The following is a 17,799-nucleotide window of genomic DNA, read 5'->3' as shown; positions in this document are numbered from 1 at the left end:
GAACTTTTATCTAGAATTTTTGTCTACTTTTTGCAAGATTAATACTTAAGTTTCTATTTACTTTCTGTAAATGTTTTTTTTTCATCCGAAATTTTACAACTGCGTGGACGCTCCCCCTGTATTTTTAATATTTTCACGTGGGTAAAGGTTCCATTTTAATTAACCCTGCCCCCCCCCCCTTCCTCCCTCCACACACACACAAACCACTTGTGAATTCTGAAGAAGGAAATCTCTGTCAATGAGCAAATGAATAACTAGTAAGGGTAAGTACTATGTCAAAGTTTTCCAGTGGAAAAATCACATAGATGCACCGGACAGCAATGGAGACTTTCTGTAGTACGTAATTGAGCTAACATATCAATTCAGCCACCAAACCCATTTAACAAATTTAAGGAGTGAATGAACACTGTATGGCGGTATTTAGTTCTATGCAAACTGATTGATAAGAATTGAGTACAATAATAAGATAATATTATATTACTTCACATTTGGCCATTTCAATAAACAACTGTTTTTTTTTTCTTGATCCATATGCTTGGCCTTCATTTTTTTCTTTCCTTTTAGCCAGCTGAAGGTTCCGTTCATGAAAGGAGACAAGAACTCAACCACAAACCCAAAGACTGTGTCACCCATATACACACTACCCGTTAGTAGTTTTTGATGGGGGTCAAAGTTCACTTATGAGGTCATCAGTGATCAAACAATGAAAACTTTAATTATATATCCTATTTTCATTTCACACAATTCTTGTATTTTCCTAGCATCTTGGAAGTTATTTCTAGGGTTATGGCCTTCCAATGAGTCATTCTATGACTTACAATATATTGTAGCTTTCTGGGGACAGTCCATATGAGCCAAATAAATAGGCAAGGGACATTCAAGGTTATTTTTGTTTTTCTGTTTGAGTAATTAGAATATTTTCTCTGAAGGTGATGACCAATTGTTTTGTTCTGAAACCAAAAGATTTCACTATACAAAAACGTCAGCAGGTTGTTGGTAAAAGTTCATACTTAATACACTGAAATCATCCAGAATTCAACATGACTGAAATATGAGGATTTCAGGTTTTTTTCTTTAAACACCACACAATGTCTTAAGCACATGTTCACAACTATTGGGATCCATTGAAACTATTGATCATACCAATTGTAAAGGCCAAACTTCTGTTCTCTTGGAGCATGGACTCAGTCAATAACTTGAACTCAACAAATGAGAAACCAAATGAGAGAAATAGTAACTTTTCATGTCTTTTGAAATGTCTGAAAATGATGACACACAATGGAATGCCTCCCAACTTAACAAAGGTTAAAACAGTTTTTACGTGCAGTAGGAGGACTACGACCCCATAATTTCCAAGGACCAGTTTTGTTAACTACACTAAGATTCAAGAAGTAAAACAATAAATGACATAACTTTAGGTTCTCTTATATGTTAGAATTCGAGGGAAACCTCAATTGTGGGTGTTCTTGCTTGCTGCACATATTTTAAAAAATATCACAAGACACTGTTAGTGCCACCTTGATCTTCGTTTACACTGTGTATTCTTTATAGAGATTTTATCATAGAACATGGAATATCATCTTGAATACTGAATATGTTCTTGTCCTATCTTTGCTGTGCAGATATCTTGACAGAAATCTTGAGGTCAGATGAAACTTTGGTAATGGTTCTTAATTACATTAACATGTAACTACTATTATGACCAGGTGGCAAAAACACAACAAAGTACAACCAGTTACAACTTGTTGACACAATGTTCCTATAAAAAGTCATTAATAGTAAAAAAAATGGGCTGAACAATTAGCCTCAACAAACAAAAGGTAAATGCAAAGTATCTAGCGAACTAAAGAACTGTCACAAACCGTGTGTAATAAAACTTGACAATGTAATGTAAACTCTCGTGGTACTTCTTAAGAAAATTCCCCATACCAATGGGGGGCCATCTAGGTGACATATTACAACACTGCCCTTAGAAAACGTCTGAAATCTTCAGGTATGATTGGTCTTAAATGCTATTACAACGCTGCCCTCACTTATACCATCTTCTTCACTGTATGTGCAACATTCAATGGGATTTACACATTGTGACATCTATTACAATGCTGCCCTCAATTATACCATCTTCTTCACTGTATGTGCAACATTCAATGGGACTTACACATTGTGACATCTATTACAATGCTGCCCTCAATTATACCATCTTCTTCACTGTATGTGCAGCATTCAATGGGACTTACAAATTAGGACATCTATTTCAATGCTGCACTCACTTATACCATCTTCTTCACTGTTTGTGCAGCATTCAATGGGACTTACAAATTAGGATATCTATTTCAATGCTGCCCTCAATTATACCATCTTCTTCACTGTATGTGCAGCATTCAATGGGACTTACACATTGTGACATCTATTACAATGCTGCCCTCAATTATACCATCTTCTTCACTGTATGTGCAGCATTCAATGGGACTTACAAATTAGGATATCTATTACAATGCTGCCCTCACTTCTACCTTCTTCTTCACTGTTTGTGCAGCATTCAATGGGACTTACAAATTAGGACATCTATTACAATGCTGCCCTCACTTCTACCTTCTTCTTCACTGTATGTGTAGCATTCAATGGGACTTACAATTTGGGTGACATATGTTACAATACTGCCCTCACTTATTCCTTCTTCTTCACTGTATGTGTGGCATTCAATGGGACTTACAATTTGGGTGACAGCTATTACGATACTGCTCCTTCACTGTACGATTGGCACACAATGTGAACAAAAAACCTCTTTTTGCATTGAAATTCATTTTTGTTTGTTTCTAGTTACATTCTCAAAAATAAATGCAGCTAATTATTTAAGCTACTTCCCAATATTAAAAAACATTAATATTCTAATCCATCCTTCACTAAACAAGAAGTTACTATTTGTAACACAAGTTTTCTGGCGTCACATCTGACAGAGTCACAACCTCGGAAAGGCTCTTAGTTAATTGAAATCTTATTTTGTATAACACGAGGAACACCTTTTAAATTCCTACAAAGTAGCAATCAAACACAAGGGGGTGCTTCCATAGAAATGTCCATACATTTGGTAACTATAAGGAGATTTTGGCTTTCTTCCCTCAGACATCATCTAACTGTTATGAGTTTATTGGAAACTGATCCGTAACTAAATTCCATCTTGAATTACCTAGTACAACTCTCTGTAGCAAAGATCAGCCACAATGTTGTCTACTTCAGATCATTTCAGTTCACAAACATAACCAGCATGTTCCCACACATCATCATCATCAGTTCTTTACTTTCTCTTCTCTTGGGCTTTCTGTAGGTCTGTTTTCAGAGACGATACTTTCGATCGCTCTTGCTCCAAGGCGGTATGAAGCTCTTGAACCTGGAAAATAAAGTCATGAAATAGTACTGTTAAAACTGACAGAGCATAAATCTAGAAAACATTACACAAAAATATGCAAGGGAGTTGAGCCTGACTTCATCACCTGTTAGACTAATTGGAAATATAGCTGATGCAACAGATTCGTTTGAAGTAAGGTTGACGCTGAGCGTGAAGATAAAACCTCTTTAACTGGTAACACCTCAACAGCTTCCAAGGAGGGTGAGACTTGCTGCATCATAACCTACAGTATGTCTTAAGATACATGAATGTTAAGATACATGAATGTAACCTTTAATAGAAGACAACTACTGTATTTACACTCTAAACTGGTAACAGTTGTTATTAGTTCTTTCTTACATTTTACTCTTATTTCAAGATGTTTTCAATTGGAAGTAATAAGGCACTGTGAGTAATTTAGCTCCTTCCCTTGGGGCTAATAAGGCACTGTGAGTAATTTAGCTCTTTTCCTTGGGAATTAATACAGCACTGCAAGTAATTTAGCTATTTTCCTTGGGAAATAATAAAGCACCACAAGTAATTTAGCTCTTTCCCTTGAAGCTAATAAGGCACTGTGAGTAATTTAGCTCTTTTCCTTGGGAATTAATACAGCACTGCAAGTAAGTTAGATCTTTTACTTGGAGCTAATAAGGCACTGTGAGTAATTTAGCTCTTTTGCTTGGGAATTAATAAGGCAATGTGAGTAATTTAGCTCTATTCTTTGGAAAAAAAAACCCAATCACAACTGAGCTTGAAACCTGTCAATCTGAAGCTGAAAGTCAGAAAAAGATTAGCCAGCCCATCAACCAGGCCCTAGGCATAAAATTCTTAGTAAAATGATGGTGCATCTCTCTGACTCAACACATCCACAGTCTAATAAAATGATTTCCTGTTGCAATGGTTCCAGACCCCACCTAGCTTTGAACTTGCCTCCAAACATTTCTTATAACATGCTCTCAATAAAGTGAAGAAAAGCTGCAAGGTTTGTATGAAATTACACTTAGGTTAGAACCTCTCATGAACTTTAATTGCAATATACTTACTTCTCAAGGACCTTCTCTAAACCATTAAAATGTTTCATTCTACCTTCTTTGACATTCTTTGTCCTTCTCTATTTATTCCCTACTCCCTTCCCTTAATCCTCTCTGTGTCCCTCTACTGTCTATCTCCTACCTCCTATCTTCTCCCTGTTGGTTTCTTTCTTTCTTCTCTCCATCCCTTGTCTACTAATCCCCTTACATCTATCTCTTTATGTTCACTGTGCTCATTAACCTGTCTGTATTCTGTGCGTGTTTTTGTCCCTTCTGTTACTGTTACTTGTCATTTGGCATCTGAAGATCCTGCTAGGATCGAAATGTCAGGCCAACTAACTTTTACATACAGAATAATTAACAATACCACTTGCAACCTGGCTGTTGTACTGCTAAACAATCCATTCTACCAATCTCAACAAATGCACAAACCAGAGGTGGATGTTCTCCAACTTATAATGAAACATGACAGCATTAATTTAGCCTTGAAGAACAGAGAGTAGCTAACATTCCACAAATCACCAAATATTTTGATCAAGTTCAACTTTTAGGAGCATGCACTGTACAGTATGAACTGACTACAAACCATCTTTAAGCAATTATTTTTATTTTTTCTTTACGAGACTTGTTAAAGTTAAACCAGCAATGGTTAAATGGCTAAATTTTGGTTGTGAACGTTCACAGAAGAACTCTACTGGGAATATCACTGAAAAGGATGTAAGAATTTGTACTTAGTAAGGGTCAACTGTTCCTCCAACCTCAAACAGGAACAGAAATTAAGGCTATTTCCTCAGGTACAGAAGACATCACAGTTAAAAGAGTCCTTGGAAATATAAAAACATACTGTCTCTTTCAAAGCCTTGGAAATTTATATCATATTTCTTTGATTTTTCTTGTCAAATTTTACTTATCAAATACTCAGAAGATCTATCAAATAAATAATTTAGCTGCTTTGATATAGGTCTCTGATATTTGTTCAATTCTTTGTGTATAAAAACAGAATAAAAGGAAATATATTTTGCTGTACTGTAAGTTAAATATTACACATTTGGGATACACCTACCTCCTGAGTTAATTCATCTTTTACATTTGTGAGCTCTTCAAGCTGTCTAAGAACTTCAGCTTTGTCTTTCACTAAAAACAAGAAATAATAAATGCATAAAAAGACACAAATGAATCTGTCGTTTGTAAATTGATAAATGAAAGTTACAAAATCGGTAGCAGAAGTAGTGTTTTTTTATCAGCTTTGGGTACTAACCCCCTGCCCATCCACACATACACCCAACTTCCTTTCCAGCTCACATCTGCAATAGATGGATTTTGGGCTATTGCTCAACTTTAGAAGTTTGAAAATCCATAGGTAAATACTGAAGTTCCATTATGAACCCAAGATCTACACCAGGAGTGCATAAAATGTGATGCCCACAACCCAGGAGCTTCCATGAGTACTAGTCCACAACCTGACAGACTCAAACCGTCAGAATCAATGCTCAGAATACATGAAAGCTAGCTACAACTATAGACGTCAACAAGCTCTCAAAGACGAAGATGAGTTTTCCCACGTCTGGGTGCCCCAAGTTTGTGGACTGTGACATTAGACAATAACATCTGTATTCTTTCACAGAAACAAACTAAATTTGGTCAATTTTCTATCAAACAGGTAAAAATATTTTCAGTGTACAAAAGAGTACGAACAGTCACTGTAATTACACCAGGAGACACAGAGGCCAGACATTTCTATAATAAATAGGCAGTTGAAAGAAAGTTTCTGCCTGCAGCCAAATCATAGCCTCAGCTTTGAAATGTCTGATAAATCACTTTAAATTAAACTAAGGTTGAGTCGTTAAGTAGTCATTTCCTGACATGATTCACTTTACCATCTCTGTGGGGGAAAAGGATGCCAAATTGAAAAAATCTTTGCATTATGAAAGGGGAGACTACGAATCAAGTCATGACTGAAGACAACACTTCCATTCCCCCTCCCCTCCCTCCCCTCCTTCCACCTTCTGTATTCTCCTCTAGGTGTTCCACCTGTCTACTCCTCTATACGAAGACTACCTGATATAGTGCCTGCCACGTATATATATTAAATGGAAGAATGAGGTATAGGAGTATAGACCTGCAGTACATTGGCTATCACTAAACACTGGTGTGTTCATATACTACCATCCAAAACAACACATGGCTATCACTAAACACTGGTGTGTTCATATACTTCTATCCAATACAACACATGGCTATTACTAAACACTGGTGTGTTCATATACTTCTATCCAATACAACACATGGCTATCACTAAACACTGGTGTGTTCATATACTTCTAATCCAATACAACACATGGCTATTACTAAACACTGGTGTGTTCATATACTTCTATCCAATACAAGACATGGCTATTACTAAACACTGGTGTGTTCATATACTTCTATCCAATACAAGACATGGCTATTACTAAACACTGGTGTGTTCATATACTTCTATTCCAATACAACACATGGCTATCACTAAACACTGGTGTGTTCATATACTTCTAATCCAATACAACACATGGCTATAACTAAACACTGGTGTGTTCATATACTTCTATCCAATACAACACATGGCTATCACTAAACACTGGTATGTTCATATACTTCTATCCAATACAACACATGGCTATCACTAAACACTGGTGTGTTCATATACTTCTAATCCAATACAACACATGGCTATTACTAAACACTGGTGTGTTCATATACTTCTATCCAATACAAGACATGGCTATTACTAAACACTGGTGTGTTCATATACTTCTATCCAATACAAGACATGGCTATTACTAAACACTGGTGTGTTCATATACTTATATTCCAATACAACACATGGCTATCACTAAACACTGGTGTGTTCATATACTTCTAATCCAATACAACACATGGCTATAACTAAACACTGGTGTGTTCATATACTTCTATCCAATACAACACATGGCTATCACTAAACACTGGTATGTTCATATACATCTAATCCAATACAACACATGGCTATAACTAAACACTGGTGTGTTCATATACTTATATCCAATACAACACATGGCTATTACTAAACACTGGTGTGTTCATATACTTCTATTCCAATACAACATATCACTAGTTACTAACTACAGACTGATAAGGAGCAGCATATACTAATTACTTACTTTCACCTTGGGCAAGTATAACACATAGTTGTTTGTTTCTCTTCTTCACTTGTGACAATTCATTCTGCCAAGGTAAAAAGAAACAATAATTGGATATAATCTTATAATCCCAAACTACATTTATTCATTGGTTAGTTCTCCATTGTCCAAAATTTAATGCTATATTTTGAGTTAAAATTTCAGAATTAGCCATGTAATGTTCACTATTATTGAACAAATCAATGAAACAAGATACAAATATTACTATTTTTTCTTCTTTTTGTAGTATCCAAGATTTTACCTAGGCTCTAGCAACAGTACAAGGAGCTCATATCTTGTCCGCATTGAGGAAAGAACGTAGCAATGGGCATCCAGGAAGTAGTTAATCTGCCTAACAGTAGTTGTAAACTCTGGAGCAGAACTTATGAATAATGCAAAGAGCTCTGCCAATCAACTTTCTGTGCTCATTTCATGGTTCATGAACACAATGAATAGACAGTACAAAAACATATCCAATGGAATCCAGCCAGGTGAGTTTAACATGGTACCTGATTAAATTAGTATATAAACAACACTTTACATAGTCTTACTTAGTATATTGTGCTAAATCCAATTCAGAAAGTTACTGTCTCACAAAATGAAAGTAATGAGCTTTGATTCACAACCTCCAAAGATAATAAAAGAAGTCCTTTGTTTGTGGAGCAATATTTGACATAAATACAAAGCAACAGATTTGGTGTCAAGGATACATTCCAAATTCAATGCCAACTTCAATTTCAGTATGAAATAAACTGAATAAGCAAATCCTAATGTGTTGGAACAAATATTTCACTGTCATCTGTTTAATGTCAAAACCTTTCAATCAGTGGCGGAGCGTCCATACAGTCAGAAGGGCGGATGCCCCCCTGATGGACTGAAATGGACTGCTGGCGCCCTTTTCAGCTTTTTACCACTTTTTACTTATTCGCGATTATTGACTTTTTTATTGCGCTCCCAAATACCTATTGACATTTGTCACATTTTGTTGGTGTAATCTTCTGACGAAATGGCGATGACATCTTTTTATTCTTCGTTTATCTGCAAATTAGCAAGGCCCGGAAAGGGTTATTTCCGGTGATCTAGGGAGTATCTTTACTCAAAATATTTCTGTACGCTCCACTCCAACCTGTGGTGGCATTCCGCTTAGATAGTGTCGAAAACGCCCCTACAGACCATTTTCGCCCCCCCCTAACTAACACACCTAGCTCCGCCACTGCTTTCAATGGTAGGTTTGGAGAACACTTTGCAACGTTTAATCTTCATCGCACAGATACTATGAACTGACAATAACATACCTACAATGTTATGAACTTAACAGAATAGCTATTGAAATTTGTGATGAACCTTACAAGCGACAAAAGTTATATATCATGACAGTAAGGAAATCACCCATTTTAAAACTTTAATAGGTTATTAAAGCCCCATAGCTTTCTACCAATAACCAATCCTTTCACATTTATATTTAATAATAAATCATAATATAAATAAAATATCAAAGCTAATTTCTGCCTAAATTCACCCCTTAAAGGATTCATACCACTCTTGATTCTATCTATCCGTATCACCCCATAGATCACTAGATCTGGTTTAAAACATTTACCTTTTGGTTTTTTAGTTCTTCTCTGAGCAGCGTTATTTCTTCATCTTTTTGGCTGAGTTCCTCTTTAAATTGTAAACTCCGAATCAATTCTCCCGCGTCTTCGTCTTCTGCCTGAGTGGAGCAAAGTATCAAGTCTCTCAAGTTTCTCAAGTCTCTCAAGTTTATTTGTGATGTTCTGCTTAATTTATTTTCCCACAGAGAACAACTCTCTGTTGCATCAACCTCAATCTGTCTTTTTAAAATTGTTATGCTTGGATCAAACACCATGTTGCATAATTTCAGTTCAATAAATTTGCACATGTATCGTAACCATGTCCTACTCTTCAACAAATGAAGAAGAACAAGAAGGAATAGCAAATTCCCAGTTAAATATAATACAACTGAACATGCCAACGAAAATATGTGAAAACAATTCAAACGCAAATTTATTTCATCTTTAAACTTATCAAGTCTTGATTCCAAAAAAGTCCTGTTTTTTAAATGGTAATATACAGAAATATTCTGATACCTTTGACTTGTGTTCGACCAGTAATCAGTTAGATAATCAACATCGGACCGATTATCAGACAATCGGTAAATAATTTGCATCGGCAAAATCCATTGTGCTACCGATTATTTGGAACCGATTATTAAGTTCCACATAAAGGATTGTATTTGTCCGCGCTTTTGATTCACCACGGTATTGCAAGTCCCTCATGTGAGTTTGTACTAATGCTGTTCGATATACTATCCAGTTTTGGCAGTTAAAATCATACAGTATACCCGCAATAAGCTTAGGGGGACGAGGTCATTATTAAATGTTTTGACTTCGCTTCTTGCATCTAAAAACCTCCTCGAATTCGATCCTACTAAGATCAAAACGCCAGGCCAACTTACTTTTACACATTATTTTTCATATCAGATTATATATTTCGATATCAGCTAACGAAATATAGAATATTCTATTTCTGTGCGATATACTTTTCACTTTATTACGTTAGAGTTGTAACACTGATAATGGTAATAATACCAGTTGTAAAAGCTGTCCCTTACTTCTAGTTTTTCATTTCGTAGCCAATGGCTACTATTTTTTCCCTTCTGTAGTCTGTACAGTACTGTCAATAGCTGCGTTGTGGCGGGATTGCAATATTGCGACTCCTCGTTATAAACGTAGAGCGCACCATGTGTGTAATACAGTGTTCTTCATTTGCTCCATTAATCTTTACTGTGGAACGTTAAGTTGTTCATTAACATCTTTGATTGTATTGGCCTAGAAGTTGGTAATCATGCATAACACTTAATCATATATTAGGCCAGTTCCACGAAAATGATGAAATAATCGGTAATCGGCATCGGCCCAATTGTCACATGAGCTAATTGGTAATCGGTAAAACCGATTATCATATAATCGGTTGAACGCTACCTTTGACTTTCTGGACAATTAATACATATAAACAAATCAGTAACTTTTAAGGAGGAATGTCAGAAATGTAGTTGACAGTACTTGAGCAACTCCGGAGGCAACCTTTCAATAGCAAGGATTAATTACAGAGAAGCTTGCTGTGTTGAAACTGATGCCAATATCCAGTATCTTAGAAAGTATGTTGTGTTTACTTACTTTAGAGGAGCTGTTTCTCTTTCTTCTTTGATTATCTTTCTTGAAGATTCCTGTTGCTTCTTTCTCTATATCTTTGAAGAATGTGTCCTCCTTAGGTGGAACTTGAGGCTGCTTGAGAAAATGATAAAAGAAAACAGATCTGACACTTCTCTTCTCATAAATGATTACAATTCCAACACTAGAAGATGATCTAGTCTGACTAATTACATTTAAGCTTGATTTTGGGTGAACTTTCTATGATGAGCACACATCTTTGCATTCTTAAAAGCAGCTGGTTGGATCTAGCAATGTAACATCCACCGTAAAGCAAGCACTGTTGAGCTTTAACATTAATTACAGTAAGATAAAGGGACACTTCCTCTATTGATACAAGGAGGGGAAGGACTTCCACTGTAGTAACTATAATTATCATAGAATCCCTTGCTTTGCCATTTTCTGCAAATAAGAAAATGGAATATGGGTATGACCTTTGATAAAACAGTCAACCAGAGAATTGAGGAATAAACATGTTAACAACCGATAATACAGTTTATGATGAACCATTGAGTCAGAAAAATGAGAAAGGTTAAGAACTAGGTATCTAGGTATAAGGATCAAAGCAACTTCCAGTCCAGACTAGCAAGTCCAGACAAAGCAAAGTCCAGACTAAATCTCTGCAACTGCTTCAGCCAGTTAATGTTGACCTTAACTCACCACTTGAGGTTCTTCTGCTGCAAGTATTTCATCCAAACCAACTCCATTCTTTGATGGTGTGGCAGAGAGAAACTCCTGGAGTGACACTTTCTTGTGGGATTTTTTATCTTTTTTACTGCTTTCCACTTTCTGGTCGCCTTTTTCTTCTGGAACATCTTTAATTGCACTAAGAACCTTTAACAGAAGAAGAGACAAATAAGGTAAACAAAAAAGACACTATTACATTACTTGTATCCTGCAAAATCACAGCAGGAAGGATTTATCAATAACTGGGCAGTGAATTACATGTAATTGGTTGTAACCACATAGATCTGTTAGAATGTTCAATGCGGGAGTGACACAATACATCAGATATACCTCTGCTACTTCACAAAACTATTATTAACGATTAAGTTAAAGGGATAATCCAGAGGCTGAATTTGATTGCTTAATAAACATGCTGGAAAATGTTCTTAATCTTTAGGTAAGAAACTTGCAACTTCATATCTTTTTGCATGGGGAAGATATAACATTTTCAAATTTGTTGATATTCCATTTCGTTCATGGCGAGCGACGGACTCTGATACCGAACACAGGGTCTGGTGTAAATGCATGGAGGTTCAAACTCAAATTATTTAGATTTAATGTATGTATGTTTGTATGTATGTATGTTTTTTAGATCCTCCTGCAAGCAGGAACTCGCGAAGATGCCTCATTGGCTTATCAAAGCCTCAAGCTGACCGAAGCAGTCTCTTAGATTCATATTAAACGTCCATGATAATGATGAGGTTCAAACTCCAATTACTGTATTTAGATTTAATGCTGAATGCAGATCAGGATATGCTCCATATAATGTAACACAGCCTAACACTTCCATAGCAGATGCCTACACAGCAAATCAGAATCAAATTGAGATTGTGATTGTCAATAACTAATAAGGCACACCACCTGTAGATGTAACTTACAGTTTTCCTTTCTTCATGGATTACTTTGCTCTCAATCAATGCTTTCTGCAGATCATCTTCAAATTGCTGGTCAAGTAACTGGAAAACAAGGATAAATGTTACTCAGATAAACCATCAGACACATAACTGACTTTTAAGTAGACATTTAACATGTCAGTATTAGTTTATTGAAGTTTTCAAACCAACAAGGTTAGAAATCAAGCAGCTTAAAACATGAATATTCAAATGTTCAACAAGTCCAAGATTTGACCAACAGTTACTTATCACATATTTTACACACAAACAAAGAAGTGTGTCCACCTCTTAGCAGTTACATATATGTACATAAACCACAAAACCAACAGACTTAGTGTTTCCTTGCCAAATATTTATATGAGAGCATTTTCACCGTTTAACCTCAAAATGACCTTTGACCTCCAATAATAACAACATAGTTCTACTGACCGAAAGAATGAATTCCAAGCAAGCTTTACTTTTGGAGTTTTGTATAACATACAGATTTTCAAAATTTGACCTCTGTTGAACTTAAGTGACCTATAACCTCCACAATAATGTTAATTTTCTTTGTAAAGTTCACGAAGGTGAATCTACACATACAACATGAATTAGATCCAAGCTTAACTGTGGGAGTTGTCGTATTACAAGATTCTTGGACTATAACCTCTGGTGATGTCAAACAACTTTTGACCTCAAGAAAGAACAGTAATGTTCTCTTGTGTTCACAAGCAAACGTACCGCCCATCCTACTAAATCCATTACATTATCCCACTCCAACATTTGTGGTGACATTCAAGCAACAAGGTCCTACAGTATTTTGATCTCACTTCTTGTTATATCCTGGTGATGAAATACTGTAAACAATTCTTGCAAACAAGGTAGTCAAGGCCTACTAAATTGCTGCCTACTGTACATCACAACACGTGTGGCACTGAACTGAAACTTGGTGGGTTAGTGGGGGATGGTTTACACAAGGTAAAAGTATATAATAATGATCACTTCTCACACGATTGGACAAACCGACGTATTCAGCCCTGGCTACCCTATGACAGGACATGTACAGTAAGAATGCCCTGTAACAAGTGTAATCTATCAGGAGAATGCTAGACATTCTTAAATTGAAATGATGACAATAAATGGAGATTGCTTAATGCTACCTCCACATCTCTATTCTTCCATGACTCTGGCAGGTGACTGCTACACTGTTGTTCCTTGGTTTCTTGCACAGGCAATGTCTTCTTTTCTAACGGTTTGGCTTGTTGTGTGTGGTTTTGTGCCTGTCCACTGGTTCCTTTCTGCATGAATGTCATTCCCCTCAGCTATGAATATGAATATTAATGTATGAAAAATATAAGAAAAGGGAGGGTGGAAGGTTAAGTCCTGCTTTAAAGCAAAACAAAGAATCCCACACCAACACCCTGTCATCTTTGAGTGAATTTTTTATAGACTTATTTCAATTTCAAAAGTATTAAAGACTTTACAATTAAGCAAACTTTTCTGTATGACACAAATTTATGAGCACTATATCCTACAATATATTCATCCTAATACAAAGGCATCAATCAGTTACTTGTTTGCTCAACAGATGCCAACTAAAAATTTGGCTAGCAATGATTTGCACATATGCAATTAGACTGGCTATGTAATATCTTTTAATTTGCTGAGCTTTATACCAAATAAGGCTTATTAATGTCTACTGAGGTATTGTTGTAGAATATAAGCAATTATATATCTCTAGTTTCACACACCATTGAAGAGACGGAGTAACTATAGAATACAGGGCCACTCGATGATTCTATCTGAGCATCTGGATGCGCGGATGCTCAGTCTCACCCCAGTACGTATGTGAGTAAAAAATGTCTAAGTCCAAGTTCTTTCTTTTTGAGTGGATGTGCGGATGCTTAGATGCGGGGTCAAAAGTTTCTTAACTCCTTTCCTAGTACTTCCATGGTGGATGCGCGGATGCGGAGTCAAAATGAAATATGTGATGGAATTTTAGAGGGCGTCATACATGTATGGATGCCTTTTAAGAACGACATACTATTGATGTGGAATATCTTAGTACATGCGGGACTTTCAGTATTTGAAATACGTGGTGGTATATGAGGAAACTAGTGTTTGCACGGGTTATCCGGGTACCCGGGTACCCGCCCGACGTGATACTACCCGGTTCCTACTGTAATTTATTACCCGAATCCTAAGCAAAGTGTGATTAAAAAAAAAAAAATTGGCAAAACGACGGTTAGGCAGATTTCCCATTGACTTAGTGTGGTGTTAGGCTACAATGTGGTAGAAGATAACAGCAATAACGAAGGGGCCCGCTCGACGCGATATACTACCCGGTTCCTAATTTATTACCCGAATCATACGCAAAGTGTGATTGATTAAAAAAAAAATGCAAACCGATGGTTAGGCTGATTTCCCATTGACTTAGTTTGTTGTTAGGCTACCATGTGTTCGAAGATATCAGCAATAACGAAAGCTTTCCATGGATATCTTATAACTGCGTCACAACTCCAGCAGATAAACAGATGGTTAGGCTTAGCTAGATTTCTCATTGACTTAGTGTGGTGTTAGGCTACCATGTGGAAAAAAATTATTATTTATTCATTCGTTTATTTCAAAGAAGGAAAGGCTGACAAGGAATTTTACGCGATGTTTATGGATTATAGACGGGATAACTAAAAAATAGTAATCGCAAGTGGCTTTTTACTAATCGTTTATTCCAAATGCGATCAAATTTCGCGAATCGCGCAATCTCGCGGCTAATGCGAACCCTGGGCCTGCATAATAGAGAGTAGTAGTATTAAAACTGTTCAAGAGCTAAATTAGATATTTATATGGTTTGATCCAATAGACGTGCACGAGCTAGCATAAGCAGTGGCGGCAGTGCGATGTTAGTAGTAATGCTAATTAAAATTAAATAATTCATTTATTAACAAGTTAATGAAAGAAACAGAAGCAAATAAAAATTATTGAGGGAGATTTTATACCTTATCTTACACCTACGTTTTTGAACATGAAAACATTGTCAGTAGAGAATATAATGCATTTATTACAGCATCCAATATGTAATTTCTTGAAAATCGTGATACACGAGGGTAAACAAATTTTTCCGGGTACCCGGATACCCGACGGGTAACGGCCCTCGGGTACCCGGTTCCAGATTTTTGGACCCGTGTAAACACTAGAGGAAACGTTTCTAAAGTCCTTTCCTACTACTTCAGTGGTGGATGCGCGGATGCGGAGTCAAAATGAAATATGCGATGGAATTTTAGAGGGCGTCATACATGTACGGACATGTACAGACACACCGCGCATCCGGATGCTGGGATGAGTTAATGAATGGCCCTGTATTCTATAATTGTACCGAAGACTATGCTATAGGCTAGCATGTTTAATGTAAAAAAAAGGCAAAACTAGAGGCAAAAGGTAACATTACACCAAAATAAGCTACCATGCCATTCACAGGGAAGCTTACCTTGAACCAACTTTTCTTCCTTGCCTGACCATAAACCTCAAAAATAAGGCTTCTCGGAGGATCATGAAAGGATTTAGCAAGACCCATGATCATCAGGAAAGTCTTATCTTAATAATGTGCTAACCAAATAATTATGTGACAAATAATTCAGGGACTACAGTTGTAATACGTTAGCCTAGGAATAACCTTAGGGGTTTTCCAAAGTTTTGTTGTAGGTCTAATAATAACAATTGGGTTATTTGAACTATTTTCGCAAAACTGGTATATGACTAGAGCCGTGTACGTTTAGGTAGCGTACTTACTGCATCTCTCTCAGACTGAAGCTGCTGCTGACGTTTCTTCTTTCTTGCTCTTTTCTTTGCATTTTCACTCGCTACTTGGTCATTTTTCTGATTGGTGCTTTTCTTCGCTTTATTCTGAGGTGGCTTACGATCAGTACTAACAGTATCTTGAACCTTCAAAACATCGAACCTTGAAAACAGTTGTGTCGACGCCATCGTTCGGTTCGTATTGGAATCAGCTACAGATTGAAGGCCTGACTTTTTCCTGTACAATAATTGTAAGGCAACTGTCAGGTCCGGTGCTTTGTTTACTTCGATCTTGTAAATAACTGTGGTGTCGACTTCACCGTTTCAGACCTACGGATAAACATTCAGACCATTGACCCAAAATATATATCTCGATTGATTTGCAAATATATGCCAATAGCTGAAATTATTTCCACATATGAATTGCTTGTTTTCGGATATATTTCTGTGATCTTCATATATTATTTCAGATATCACCAGCTGCTTACAAATGTGTGAAAGTTATATGGGAATGGACATATTCGTTGGGTAAGCTACGTGTGGTTAACTTTAGTTTTCGCCACAAGATTTTCCGCGGCCCAAAGGAACTATAAAAAAAAAAATTCGCATAGAAAACGGTACTGGTAGAGAGCACCTTCCGTGACGAAACGTGTACGGGAAAAACAAATTGTCTATAAAAAATACGATGATGCAATATTTTCAAGTGATAATCCAGGTTTATCGTTAAAAAACCTGGATTATCGGTCGATAATCCTAGGTGTTTGACCGATAAACCTGGAGTATCGAATTATTGGGCATTTGGCTTGCCGCAGACATGAGATAAAAAATTCCATGCATGTGAAATAATTTGATATGGAATCGTTTAACTAACACTATACTGTACCGGTTGTATACTACCCCCAACAAAGACTATGTGAGTATTCTGAATCAGTCTCAAATATATAAGTCACTTATTTATAAACTACTCAAAAGTACTGCCATGTTAACCCCCTACCCAGAGGCTTTAATTAATTAAGGGCCCGTGTTTGCACTGCCAATTTCATAGTTACTTAAGTACGTTATCATGACACATTACACTTTTCTTAATCTCATATTTTCATGACCCCCTCAGTCTAGGCAATATATCTTCAAGGTCCCCTGACCCACTAGCTGTATAGACCTATGGCCGCATCGTTCCTCTTTCCTCATAGCCGCAATCAGGTTTGGATTAGTTATCATCATTGTTGTTCTTCAACATTTTCCAATTTCATCTAGTTTTGGGATGAGCCTTAATCAATGTATCGATGGTAGTATGTATAGTTGATTGTCTTTGCGCAGAGTAGAGCGTTCGTTGCTCACAAATATGCAGTTATGGACTCAGAAATGTTAATAGTTAATTAGTTGGAAATACATATTGAGAATTAATTTTCGTTAAACAGTTCAATTTAATCAGCAGTTAAAAAAATAATGAGTGAAAAAATGATATATATTAATAAATATATATATATATATATATATATATATATTTATATATTTATATATATCTATATTTCATTTTTATACATTTCATTTACATAAAGTCTGTCA

The 17,799-nt window shown here is 36.3% G+C and overlaps 1 protein-coding gene across 3 annotated transcripts; it reads right to left on the bottom strand.

Moving 5' to 3' along the window:
* Positions 1-1,234: 1,234 nt before the first annotated feature.
* On the bottom strand, positions 1,235-16,604 carry LOC139978475 (G kinase-anchoring protein 1-B-like). 3 transcript variants are annotated; one of them, XM_071988736.1, is made up of 9 exons: positions 16,228-16,604; positions 13,602-13,763; positions 12,448-12,525; positions 11,504-11,677; positions 10,811-10,921; positions 9,214-9,324; positions 7,596-7,659; positions 5,480-5,550; positions 1,235-3,388 (listed from the first exon to the last, which is right to left on the bottom strand). In XM_071988736.1, exons 1-9 carry the CDS (start codon positions 16,420-16,422, stop codon positions 3,296-3,298), a joined length of 1,059 nt encoding a protein of 352 aa, XP_071844837.1. In that variant the 5' UTR covers positions 16,423-16,604; the 3' UTR covers positions 1,235-3,295. The 3 variants fall into 3 exon arrangements, with proteins under 3 accessions (XP_071844837.1, XP_071844838.1, XP_071844839.1); XM_071988737.1 differs by having other exon boundaries at positions 10,811-10,918; positions 16,228-16,591; XM_071988738.1 differs by lacking the exon at positions 16,228-16,604 and adding an exon at positions 15,926-16,072.
* Between the last annotated feature and the right edge of the window lie 1,195 nt (positions 16,605-17,799).

This window comes from Apostichopus japonicus, chromosome 13 (assembly GCF_037975245.1).
Source record: "Apostichopus japonicus isolate 1M-3 chromosome 13, ASM3797524v1, whole genome shotgun sequence".
NCBI lineage: Eukaryota > Metazoa > Echinodermata > Holothuroidea > Aspidochirotida > Stichopodidae > Apostichopus > Apostichopus japonicus.
Note: the sequence above shows the minus strand (reverse complement) of the source record. Positions and strands in the feature narration are given on the sequence as shown.